Source organism: Danio aesculapii, chromosome 21, assembly GCF_903798145.1.
Source record: "Danio aesculapii chromosome 21, fDanAes4.1, whole genome shotgun sequence".
Classification (NCBI taxonomy): domain Eukaryota; kingdom Metazoa; phylum Chordata; class Actinopteri; order Cypriniformes; family Danionidae; genus Danio; species Danio aesculapii.
Window position 1 is genome coordinate 7,459,947 of NC_079455.1, and position 13,719 is coordinate 7,473,665.

Here is a 13,719-nt window from a genome sequence, read left to right on the forward strand (position 1 = left end):
GGTTTACGGTAAAAGTACCGGAATTTATACATATACTACGAAAAATCTGAAAATATGAAGTGTAAAACCAATTTATTTTAAAAAATAATCTAAATAAAACATTTTTAAAACTAAAACATCTTTATTTTTTAAGTATGCCATCAAATATTTCAGATTCTCTTTTTTTTAACGATAAAACCAAAATCAAGTGTAGTAGTGCAACAGGATGTTTAATTTATTTTTTTTTCTGTAAGCCAACAATGCGCTGTGTGTATAAACCATTATTTAAAACAGTCATTCTTTAAATGACTTTAACAGTCATTATTTAAAACAGCCAACGATTTGGTAGAGCAGGCAGTTAAATGGTTATAGAGAAAAACACTAACATTTTACTCAAACCTATACCAAATAAATCCTGAAAAACTGATCGAAACACATTAACTCAATGTAAAATGAAGCTCTATCATGTCTTTAAAAGCACAATTAATGACTATTTTTAAGCTTCTAATGTGCAGATCAAAAATATACACTTATCTGATACCTGATTATTAAGATGAGTGAGTGTTTACTTTATTCAAAGGGGACTTAACAGTGACCGAAAACAAAAGCAGAAAACAAATAATAATACACCTATAAATGAAGATGATTTAATTGTGAAACAACAACACACACAAAGCTGATGGAAATCCCAATTGAAAACCGGCTTCACGTTAGTTTCTATGCTCTTTTATACAGAGCTTTGTTACTTCTGCTTGTGGAAATTCACAAGTTCTGTATTGCAGACTCATATAAAAGCTGCTCTGCTGCAGGTACTGCTTCAGTGAGAGGGAAAGCAGAGGATCACCACTACTCATTCACTTCTCAAGGTAAGATCGTGTTCAAAGAAATGGGCCATCTATATGTCTAAATAAAGAACGTTTGTTTAAAGAATATTTATTAGGGGATGATTTCTTCATTAACTTTTTTGAATTAAATTAATTTAAATAGTAAAATTCATTCAGTATTTTTTGACTATGTAAAACAAATTGGTAAATTAAAGACTTTTTTTTCTTCTTTTTATCAGGACTATAATAATAATAATAATAATTAAACATAAAAATGAATCCAGTATTTTGTTTCTGAATATGTAAAGCAAGTTTATAAATTAAAGAGATAAGTAGTTCACATAAGTGTAATTAAAAATTCATATGCAAAACAAGTAATTAAACCAAACCAAATAAATCCTTGAATTAATGTTTGTGATTTTTTTTGTCATGACTAACTTCAGGAAAATGTATAAAATTTAAGCACAAAAATAAATCCAATATTTTTTTTCTTTAATATGTAAAATGAATTGATAAATTTAACATTTGAGTTAGTGGTTTTGTTTTCATGAATAAATTAATTGACGTTATACACAAAAATAAATGATTTTTTATGTCAAGTAAATTGATGAAACACAAGTTAATATTTATGATTTTTTCATGACTTGTTAAAGAATATAATCTAATTAAACATTAATATATACAATGAATATATATTTTTTAATATGTAAAACAAATTTTGCAGCTGGAAGGGCATCTGCTGTGTTAAACATTTGCTGGATGTGTTGGTGGTTCATCCCGCTGTGGCGACCCCTCATAAATAAACGGACTAAGCTGAAGGAAAATAGAATGAATGTAAAACAAATTGATGTGTATGATTTTTTTTCACGACTAACTTAAATAAAAACAAATATCTAAAAAATCCAATATTTTTTCCTATAATATGTCAAACAAATTGATAAATGAAGCATGAATTAATTTTCAAAACTTAAAAAAACTGAAATTAAATTAAACATAAAAATTTAACTGAATTTTTTAAGTAATCAAAAAACATGAGTTCGTGTTTTTATGACATTTTTAAAAATTAATTAAATACATAAAGACTTTAACTAAACATTTAAATAAGAAAATACATATTTTTGTAATATTTATACAATATAATGTTATAAATAATGTAATATTGTAATAATAATAATGTAATAAATACTATATGCCACTGTTTTCTTTTTTCAGATGAAGAAGAAGATTATCTTTCTTATTCTGCAAGCTGTCCTTCAGTTAGCGGACAGCACTTCACTGAGGGTCATCCAGCCCAATGGTAACTATTGCTGCTAAAATCTCATTTATCTTATCTCTAGCTTATGGCAGTATATACACACACAAACTACCAGTGTGTGTGTAGTGTTATACATCTTTTTTTATATATTAAACATGTTATATGTTATACATCATTATTGCACTATGAAATATAAGTTCAAAAGCAGTTCATCATTTAATTTAATCATTTATTCCAGTGATTTTAAAGATGATTTTTCAGCTTCATTACTCCAGTCTTCATAGTCACATGATGCTTCAGAAATCACTCTAATAATAATAATTATTATCGTTTTTAATAGTAGTATTATTAATGGTAATAGTAATAAAAGCAATAATGACTAGAGTCATAATTTCATTTAAAACTACATACAATAAGAAAGCAGTTATTGAACATTTTAATAAATAATTAACAATTCACTTTTTTATATTTAATAAATGCCGCCTTGAGTTATGCTCACTAGGGCAGCTTTATTTGATGGGAAAAAGTTAACGTGAACCATTTTTACTACAGTTTAAAATATATGAAGATTTTATATATTTATTTACATTTTTTTTTGTGTGATGGAAACATCATTACTAAATTTGTATGTGCCAATCAAATCTAATAGTGATTTTTGTAAATTACACAGTATTTGAACTACACTACTTTATACTAGGACCGTTATACAATATGTTACTGTGTTTAAAGCTATATCCTAAATTACTTAACATTGGTTATAAATGGTTAGCAAAGCTATATAATACTGTGAAAACATACACAGCAAGATAAATGATGCTGTAAATGTTAATATGGTATTTTTGCTGTAATTTATCACTGGCAAACTGCTGCCCGTAATTTACTGTAGATTTGACAGGAAGTTGATAACTTAGTTATTCAAGGGCTCAAAACATTTATCTGTGTTTTATAAAAAAATGTATCTTTTTTTTTTTTTTAATCAGTTGAATGTGTTCTTGAATTTGTATAATCAAAAATCCTAATGCAGTTTATAGGCATTTTAAAATCTTTTTATGCAAATTTTGGTAAGTACAGTTAAAGTCAGAAATATTAACCCCCCCCCCTTTTTTTTAATTTTTTAAATATTTCCCAAATTATGTTTAATAATTTGAACAAACCATTGTTATACAATAACTTGCCTAATTACCCTAACCTGCCAAGTTAACCTAATTAACCTAGTTAAGTTTTTAAATGTGTTTAAAGCTGTATAGAAGTGTCTTGAAAAATATCTAGTCAAATATTATTTACTGTCATCATAGCAAAGATAAAATAAATCAGATATATGAAATGAGTTATTAAAACTATTGTGTTTAGAAATGTGTTGAAGAAATCTTCTCACCGTTAAACAGAAATTGGGGAAAACATTAAACAGGGGAGCATACAGGGAAACAGGGAAAATAACTTTTTTTTGGCGTGCATGCTTTCCACTGTTCGTATGTTAAATCCCTTTTGTGATTTGTCATTTGATGCAGGCACCAAAAATGTTGTCTTTAACCACATTAGCATTCAGTATTTTCCTACCCTTACAGAAAAACCATGGACATCACATGAGCTTAAACCAGCTTGAAATCACATGTGAAAGACAAACTTCTAGTGTGGTTTTGGAACATTTTCATTTCTTTTACAAAACATGTGACCATGAGATCCCTGTGAGTTCACATCCAAATAAGTCATAATTGTGAGAAAAAAACTGTAATATTCTGAGAAATAAAGTTACAATATGATAAATAAAATCACATTTCTGAGAAAAAGTTGCAATTGAAAATTAGAAAGTGGCAATTCTGAAAAGAAAGACAAGAAAAGTGACATTACTGAGAAAAATGTGACAATTCTGAAAAATAAAGTCACATTTCTGAGAAATATAGTCAATTCTGAGACAAAAAGTCAGAAATCTGAGAAATAAAGTGACGATTCTGAGAAAAAAGTTACAATTCTGAGAAAAAAAGTCACAATTTTGAGAAATAAAGTCACGATTCTGAGAAAAAAAATTTAAATTCTGAGAAATAGAGTCCCAATTCTTAGACAAAAAGTCACGATTCTGAGGTAAAAAAGTGACAATTCTGAGAAAGTCACAATTCTGAGAAATGAAGTCATATTTTTGAGACAAAAAGTCAACATTCTGAGAAATAAAGTTACGATTCTGGGACAAAAAGTGACAATTCTGAGAAATAAAGTTACGATTCTGAGAAAATCACAATTCTGAGAAGAGAATTCTGAGAATTAAAGTCACAATTCTGAGACAAAAAGTCACAATTCTGAGAAATAAAGTCACGATTCTGAGAAAAAATAAAAATTCTGAGAAATAAAGTCACAATTCTGAGAAATAGTCACATTTCTGAGACAAAAAGTCACAATTCTGAGAAAAAAGTGACAATTCTGAGAAATAAATTCACAATTATAAGGAGAAAAGTCACAATTCTAAGAAATAGTCACAATTGTGAGAAATGGTCACAATTCTGAGAAATAAAGTCACAATCCTGAGACAAAAAGTCACAATTCTGAGAAATAGTCACGATTCTGAGAAAAAAAATCTAAATTCTGAGAAATAAAGTCACAATTCGGAGAAATAGTCACATTTCTGAGACAAAAAGTCACAATTCTGAGAAATAGTCACGATTCTGAGGAAAAAAAGTGACAATTCGGAGAAATAGTCACAATTCTGAGAAAAAAGTGACAATTTTGAGAAATAAATTCACAATTCTGAGACAAAAAGTCACAATTCTGAGAAAGTCACATTTTTTAGACAAAAAGTCACAATTCTGAGAAATTGTCACATTTCTGAGACAAAAAGTAATAATTCTGAGAAATAAAGTCACAATTCTGAGAAAAAAGTGACAATTCTGAGAAATAAATTCACAATTATGAGGGAAAAAGTGACAATTCTGAGAAATAAATTCACAATTATGAGGAAAAAAGTCACAATTCTGAGAAAAAAAAGTCACATTTCTGAGAAAAAGTCAAATTTCTGGCAAAATAAAGTCACAATTGTGAGAAATTCTCACAATTCTAAGAAAAAAATATGCAATTGCAAGTTAGAAAGTCACATTTCTAAGAAAAAAGTCACAATTGCAAGTTTAAAAGTCATAATTCTGTGAAATAGTCACATTTCGGAGAAAAAAACAATTGTGAGTTAGAAAGTCACAATTCTGATAAATGAAATCACAATTGGGAGTTATCAAGTTACAATTTGTAGAAAAAAAAAACAATTGCAAATTTGTATTACGCAATTCTAAAATAAATATCACAATAAACTTCTAAAAAAAAAAAAAAATATATATATATATATATATATATATATATATATATATATATATATAGATAGATAGATATATTTTTTTTCTCAATAGTTCTCAAATGTACTCTAGATCAGAGCAAATTGTTCTGCGTATGCTATATTTAACATACCTTATGTCATTGTTCAGATGTTGCATTTGTTGTTTTTTTTTGTCCTCAAAACACTCTTGCGTGTAGAACTGTTTTCTAGTTCATATCTAATCAAAAGCGTTTTGATATGATTGCATTCTTGCATGTTGTAGACTGTGAAGTAATCTGATATACCTGAAAGCATTTGGCTTGTCATATATCACAGTAGAAATATGGAACTATTTTATCTTTGTGTTTATATAAAAATAATTGCACACCTTGGAATGTTCATCAGCCAATCAGAATAAAACTTTCAGCAGACCTGTAATATTAGTACTGATGTCTGACGACAGGCTGTTGAATTATTATAATATGATGCAGTGAAGTTGCCATTACACAAAATTATTTTCTAATAATGAAATATACTGGAGTTCATTTTTCTGTTCATACTTTGGTCAAACTAAAGGCCTTATTTCAAGAGATTATTTCAAGAAGAGATGTATTTCAAGAGATTTGTCCTCAAACCACTTGTGCATAGGACTACTTTCTTACACATCTCACTCAAAGTCTTTTGTAGAATGAGTTGTAGAATGTAAAATAACAACTAAAATGATTAGGTGTAGTGATATGGAACTAGTCGAAATCTGCCTGGAGCTACTTTATCTGAGAGTTTAGCTGAACACAATTGCACACCTTGGAATGTTCAACACCCAATCAGAATCAAGCATTCAGCACACCTGCAGTTACCACACCTAAAGTCATCGTATGTAGGACTACTTTCTTACACATCTTATCCAATGCATTTTATTATATTTTGATTTGATTCTTAAGGATTTGTGAGGCTGTAAAAAAACTAAAATCAATGGGCGTAGTGGTGTGCAACTGTAATGCAGTCAGATGCCAGGAACTACTTTATCTGTGAGTGTATCTGAAAGACATTGTGCACCTTATAATGTTCATCACCCAATTCTAATCAAGCATTTAGCAGACCTGCAGTTACCACACCTAAAGTCATTGTGTGTGGGACTACTTTCTTACGCATGTCATCCAATGCCTTTTATTGTATTTTAATTTGTATCTTTTGAATTGTAGGCTGTGAAATAACTAAAATTATTTGGTGTAGTGATATGGAACTAGTCAAAATATGCCTGGAACATCTTTATCTGTGAGTTAAGCTGAACATAATGGCACGCCTTCGAATGTACATCAGCCAATCAGAATCAAGCATTTAGCAGACCTGCAGGTACCACACCTGAAGTTGTTGTGTGTAGGACTACTTTCTTACGCCACTCATTCAAAGCCTTTTATTATATTTTAATTCTTGAGAGTTGTAGGCTGTGAAATAACTAAAATGATTTGGCGTAGTTATATACAACTGTAAAGCAGTCAAAAACTGCCTGGAACTACGTTATCTGGGAGTGTATTTGAAAATAATTGCATACCTTGTAATGCTAATCACTCAATCAGAATCAAGCGTTCAGCAGACCTGCAGTTACCACACCTGAAGTCATTGTGTGCAGGACTACTTTCTTACGCATCTCATCAAATGGCAATTCCTTTTATTATAATTTGATTTGATTCTTGAGAGTTGTAGAATGTAAAATCATAACTTATATGATTGGGCGTAATGATATGGAGCTGGCTGAAATCTACCTGAAACACCTTTATCGGAGAGTTTAGCACACCTTTACAATATTAGGCTGTGAAATAACTAAAATCAATGGGCGTAGTGATATGCAATTGTAATGCAGTCAGAATCTGCTTGGAACTACTTTATCTATGAATGTATTTGAAAATAATTGCACACCGTTCAATGTTACCACACTTAAAGTCATTGTGTGTAGGACTACTTTCTTACGCATTTCATCCAAAGCCTTTTGTTTAATAATACTTTGATTAGTTTCGAATCAGTTTCGAGTTTTGAATCACTGAGCGTAGTGATACAGAACTGTAACGCAGTCAAAACCTGCTTGATCTGCTTCCGCTGTGTGTTTATATGAAAATAATTGCACACCTTAAGGCTCCTACACACCGGGACGCTTTTCGATTGCGTTAATCGTCAGCGTTTTTCAAGATGTTTTTCCGGGTTCAAACCCAAGCGATTTTCACTGGCGTCAAGCAGAAGAGTATGCAAAATCACTCCTTGACGTTAGATGGGCTACACAACTTTAAGCTTCTGACACCCGCTTGTAACACAGAAGAAGAAGACAAAGTTAACATGCTTGTTGTTATGGATGGTTCAAGTAGCAGCTCCAGCTCTAGTGATGAAGAAATGATTTTTGTTCACCAGTGCAATAACCAGCTCCACGTTCATATCGCCTCTCGGCATCTTCTTCAATGGGCATTGACAGTTTTGCGCTTGAGCGCCGCCAAGTGCTGTGTACTGGAACTTCAGCAGCTCCGTGCACGTGAACAAAAGTACATGTGATTGGTGGAGAAGGTTTTGACGCAGTGCATTTTTTTTTTAAATGACACTTTTGCCCCTGGCATTTTGCGCGTTGGTGTGCAAGATCACATTGACGCCATTTATTTAGTCACGAGGCATTATACGTAGACGGAAAACGCGAGCAAAAAACGCTTCGGTGTGCACGCATCTTAAAAATGTTTAACAGCCAAACAGAATCAAGCATTTAACATGATTTTCACATTAAGCTAATATATTTTTTTAAGTTGTTTTTTCTTCCTCAAACATTTTACGTGCAAAAAAATATATATTTTTTACTTACTATGCTATAAAATCAGGTTACAAGTCAGCTAACATGCTCTTTCCAGTTGCAGTGGTGGATTCGGACATGCAGGAGTTGTCCAGCTTTACCGTGCCACTGCACTGTGGAGAGCAATATGAAGGAGAGCAGATTCACTGGGAGAAGAATGGGAAAAGCATCTCGGAAACAGGAAACCGCATCACTGTTACTATAGATGGACTGCTAGGAGGAAACTTTACGTGTCACAGACCAAACAGAGACTTCCTGAATTACACAATACTATTGGTGCATCCAGTCAAGTTTCATAAAGCTCTACTTCTTGAACAATCCAGCAGCAAAGGTAAATATGAACAATATGTCTGAGTCACTTACACCGGTGTTTATGCTAAAGTAAAATCATGTAAGTACAATGATGAAAATCTTTGTCAGAATGTAGAGTTTGGTTCTTGTTCACTATTGTTGGAGAAGCTTTCAGTTTAAATGAATATCCCAGTGGGTAAATGCGTCAACATATGGAGAGGTCCTCACGGTGACCCAAGTTCGATTCCCAGCTCTAAGTCCTTTTCTCTCTCTCTCTCTGCTCACCATAATTCCCTGTCAATACCTTCCACTGTCCTATCCGTTAAAAGCTAAGTCCTATCCAAAAATATATATATTTATCCAGTGCATACGGATAGTATTCATAGCACTTCACTTTTTACACATTTTTTATGTTACGGTCTTATTCCAAAATGGATTAAATTCATTTATTTCCTCAAAATTCCACACACAATACCCCATAATGAGATTGTGAAAAAATAATTTTAATTGTTGCAAATTTATTAAAAATAAAAAACCTGAAAAATCACATGCACAGAAGTATTCACAACCTTTGCCGTGAAGCTCTTAATTGAGCTCAGGTACATTCTGTTTCCGCTGATCAATCTTGAGATGTCAGCAGATTTATTGGAGTTTAGCATACATTGGAGTTTAGAGTTGAAAAAGGCATACACCTGTCTATATAAGGTCCCAGGGTTGACTGTGCATTTCTAAGCACAAACCAAGCATGAAGACAAAGGACTTGTCTGTAGACTTCCGAGACAGGATTGTCTTGAGGCACAAGGCTGGGGAAGGTTACAGAAAAATTTCTGCTGCTCTGAAAGTTCCAAAGAGCACAGTGGCCTCCATCTTCTGTAAGTGGAAGATGTTTGGAACCACCAGGACTCTTCCTAGAGCTGGCTGGCCATCTAAACAGAGGGATTGGGGGAGAAGGGCCTTAGTCAGGGAGGTGATCAATAACCTGATGATCACTCTGTCTGAGTTCCAGCGTTCTTCTGTGGAGAGAGGAGAACCTTACAGGAGGACAACCATCTGTGCAGCAATCCACCAATCAGGCCTGTATGGTACATTGGCCAGACAGAAGCCACTCCTTAGTAAAAGGCACATAGCAGCCTGCCTGGAATTTGCCAAAAGGCATCTAAAATAAAATTCTCTGGTCTGATGAGACTAAAATTGATCTCTTTCGAGTAAATGCCAGGCGTTACATTTGGAGAAAACTAGACACCACTCATCAAAAGGCTAATACCATCCCTACAGTGAATGCATGATGGTGGCAGCATCATGCTGTGGGGATGTTTTTCAACAGCAGGAACTGGAAGACTAGTAAGGATAGAGGGAAAGATGAATGCAGCAATGTACAGAGACATCCTGAATGAAAACCTGCTTCAGAGTGCTCTTGACCTCAGACTAGGGTGACGGTTCATCTTCCTGCAGGACAATGACCCAAAGCACACCACCAAAATATCAAAGGAGTGGCTTCACAACAACTCAGTGAATGTCATTGAGTGGCCCAGCCAGAGCCCAGACCTAAATCCTATTGAACATCTCTGGAGAGATCTGAAAATGGCTGTACACAGTCGCTTCCCATCCAACCTGATAAAGCTTGAGAGGTACTGCAAAGAGAAATGGGCAAAAATTCCCAAAGACAGGTGTGCCAAGCTTGTGGCATCATATTCAAAAAGACTTGAGGCTGTAATTGCTACCAAAGGTGCATCAACAGCATTGAACAAAGGCTTTGAAAACTTCTGTACATGTGATTTATCAGCAAAACATCTTTTTTACATTGTTATTATGGAGTATTGTTGTTGAATGTTGAGGAAATAAATCAATTTAATTCATTATGGAATAAGGCAGTAACATAAAAAATGTGGAAAAAGTGAAACACTATGAATACTTTCCAGATGCACTGTATATACAGATGAAATCAGAATTAGGCAGCACAGTGGCTCAGTGGTTAGCACTGTCTCCTCACAGCAAGAAGGGTGCTGGTTCGAGTCCCAGCTGGGCCAGTTGGCATTTCTGTATGGAGTTTGCATAGGTAGGTTTGCAGTTTTTTCAGGTAGGTTTTTCAAAGCATCTTAGAGATGTTGCCAAAGTTCTTCAGGATTTAGCTTGTCTTAGTTTTTATTCTGTTTCTTTATGACATTCCAGACAGAGTGGATGATGATCAGATCAGATCATCAATAATCTCACAGTATAATTACAATTAATGACAAAAGTAATGTAATTACTTTTTGTAATTAAAGGAAATGTAAATTGATATTTCAAACTGACATACTACAGAAAAATATAGAAATAACCGACTTTAAACTTTTTTTTTGGTGAAAATATTAGTGGCCTAATATATATATATAAATATATATATATATAAATCTTTTGGAAACGTTTGGACACTCCTGCCAAAAAGTTCATCATTAGTTAATGTCTGTTAATATATTTACTGAGAATGAACAATACCTGTACAACATTTATTAAGCATACTTACAGTCTATGTTGTTTACCAATGCAACATTAAATGCTATGCTAGCTAGTAAATGCACTGAGTTAACTAGAAACTAAAATTGACGACGATATTTTCATTAACGAACGTTAACAAATACGAATAATGCTGGAATAAATTAATTGTTTGTCATTTGTTTACAATAGTGTAACATTATTGTGAAGTGTGACGTTCTTATTATTACTAAAATGTCTTTTTGAACAAATAGGCCGCCTGTGTAGGCTATCATGACACCGACGTAGTGTAAAGTCGTTGTTTTTTCATTGTGTCTAAATAAAACTTCTGGTCTCTGTAGAATTCTTGTCTTGCACGGCAAAAAACTATAATGGACAGTTTTATTGCTCCTGGAAATGGCATCATGAACGAACCCACAAAGCCGTGGTATATTTCGCTGCAATCAGGTAATGAACATTTGGGATTAACAGTTTAGTAAAAACAAATTATAATCAGGATTATAGTATGTAAAACAGTACAAAACAAATCTGGCTTTATGTTTACGCAGAAACTCAACAGACATCAACTGCACCCTGGACTCTAATATCTCGGAACTGACCTGCATCGACAAGGATTATTGTCCGTATTCAGAAGAGTCTATGAGCATCAACCTCACGCTGCTCGTCAGAAACATGTTCAGGTTGGAGGAACATCACAGGACTTTCTTCATCAGAGACATTGGTGAGAGCTTTGTGTGCCCCCGGGTGGTCACTACATGCAATAGCCGTATTTAGAGCGAGCGAATGTGTAGCTCAGCAAAAAAAGATGTAGCTCCAAAATTTACATATGCATATAGAAGCTCGTTCCCGCCACTGGATTAAAAAATATTAAGTCAGAATTTCGAGTAATAAAGTCAGCTTACACTAAAATGAGAGTATAGTTTTCAAACATATCAACCTAGAAAATAGAAACTTTTCATTTTTTTTTATTTTCTGAAATTTTTGTAGCGAGATGCTAACGGTCTAATCCGATTCAATGATTTATGCTAAGCTAAGCTAAAAGTGCTCTCGCAGACCCAGAGATCAACTGAATAGATTCAAAAATTGTTAAACCCAACTGTTTAACTCTAGACGACTTGTAAACTGAGCCTATTTCTAAAAAGTGCACTGTAAAACAGTAAACTTTATCAAATGAAATGAGTGTAGTTAACTCCAAATTTACTGAAAGTTAATTCTACTCATTTGAACTCAGTGTTAAAGGGAATGAGTTAATTAAATACCTCATAAATTCAACTTAAATGGAGTAAGTCCACAGTACTCATATAGATTAGTTTAACTCAATTGGTTTGTAGCAATCGGTTTCCTCAAACGGTTTGAGTTGCCTTAACTTATTGGGTTTTTCAGAACTCAATTGGTTTGAGTTCTCTTCATTTATTGGCTTTTACTGTGCTCAAATTGCTTCATTTACTCAAATGGATTAAGTTCACAGTACTCATTACGATTAGTTTTTGAAATTAATAAGTTTGTTGCAATCGGTTTCCTCGAATGGTTTGAGTTACCTTAACTTTTTGGGTTTTACAGTGTTCCTTTAATAGCGCAGCATGTTTTAGGAACTCATTTTAAATCAGTTTGTCATCTTGTTTTCCACCTGGTTGAGAAAACAGTATTAAACTGCTATCAACTGTCTCTAACTCTATTCATTCAAACCTTCAGTCAAGCCAGATAAAGTTGGCATCACCAAGATCCAGGACAATGAGTTTGAGTGGCGCCCCCCAGAGACCTGGAGTTTCCCCTGCAGCTTCTTTCCTCTTTCCTATGAGGTCAAAGTGGTTCCCAGAAGTCATGATTGTGACTACACAGGGAATCGTGTTGAAGTAAGACACTTATGTATTTCTATTTTCAAATTCTGTTTGAGAACAAATGATTCAAAAAATGATCTTTCTCATATAGCAAAAAGAAACCAACAAGACACATTACAAGGTGAACAGCAAAAAGCCGTTTACTTTCTGCATTCGAGCTCAGGACCCACTGACTAAAGCAGTTTGGAGTGACTGGAGTCATCATCATCAGTGAGTATAAAGTAACAAACAATATTATACAATACAAATGATGTGTTTTATGAAAATGTTTAACTGTACATTCTGTATCTATTGTGTTACAGGAAAAAGCACCATCACATCTTGGAAAAATAAAAAGTGTTAATCTGTTAGTATTGATCATTTTTATTTTTTATTATGCAGTTCGTATCAATAATACGGTTAATCTGAATAATATTTCTCACTTTATTTAGTTAATTCAGGTCTCAAAGGAACGCAGCACACTACTAGATAACCTGCCTTCAATTGCTGAAAGATGTTCATATTTATTTATTTTTATGTAATGAGTATTGTGCAACAAGTGTTTTCATGAAGTTATTTTCCAAATCATTAAAAATATTGAATGTTCTTGGATTTGTCAGTTTTTCACCATTTAATGTGTTATTTTTAATATACATTTATTTCATATATTTTATTTAATAGTGTTAGCTAATGGTGTTTTGCGCTATCAATGGCCGAACATTCACTGTAACCTCTTATTTGCATATCATATCGCATAATATAATATAATATAATATAATATAATATAATATATTAGCACGGTCACCTCACAGCAAGGTTGCTGGTTCGAGCCTCAGCTGGGTCAGTTGGCGTTTCTGTGTGGAGTATACATGTTCTCCCTGTGTACGCGTGGGTTTCCTCCGGGTGCTCCGGTTTCCCCCACTAGTCCAAAGACATGCAGTACAGGTGAATTGGGTAGGCTAAATTGT

General features: G+C 33.2%; 1 protein-coding gene across 2 annotated transcripts; it reads left to right on the forward strand.

Annotated features, from left to right (window-relative positions):
* The first annotated feature begins 721 nt into the window (after positions 1 to 721).
* On the forward strand, positions 722 to 13,357 carry il12bb (interleukin 12B, b). Of its 2 annotated transcripts, XM_056446502.1 has the most exons (9): positions 722 to 845; positions 2,016 to 2,100; positions 8,230 to 8,502; positions 11,276 to 11,381; positions 11,483 to 11,655; positions 12,627 to 12,787; positions 12,864 to 12,982; positions 13,075 to 13,118; positions 13,204 to 13,357. In XM_056446502.1, exons 2-8 carry the CDS (start codon positions 2,016 to 2,018, stop codon positions 13,103 to 13,105), a joined length of 948 nt encoding a protein of 315 aa, XP_056302477.1. In that variant the 5' UTR covers positions 722 to 845; the 3' UTR covers positions 13,106 to 13,118; positions 13,204 to 13,357. The 2 variants fall into 2 exon arrangements, with proteins under 2 accessions (XP_056302477.1, XP_056302476.1); XM_056446501.1 differs by having other exon boundaries at positions 723 to 845; positions 13,075 to 13,357.
* Positions 13,358 to 13,719: the final 362 nt, after the last annotated feature.

Bases quoted from the DNA above. Each gene is read 5' to 3' on its own strand.
- il12bb (XM_056446502.1), top strand. From the start codon at position 2,016: ATGAAGAAGAAGATTATCTTTCTTATTCTGCAAGCTGTCCTTCAGTTA. The intron at 11,382-11,482 runs GTAATGAACATT...ATGTTTACGCAG, and splicing joins GTATATTTCGCTGCAATCAG to AAACTCAACAGACATCAACT. The intron at 11,656-12,626 runs GTGAGAGCTTTG...TCAAACCTTCAG, and splicing joins TTTCTTCATCAGAGACATTG to TCAAGCCAGATAAAGTTGGC.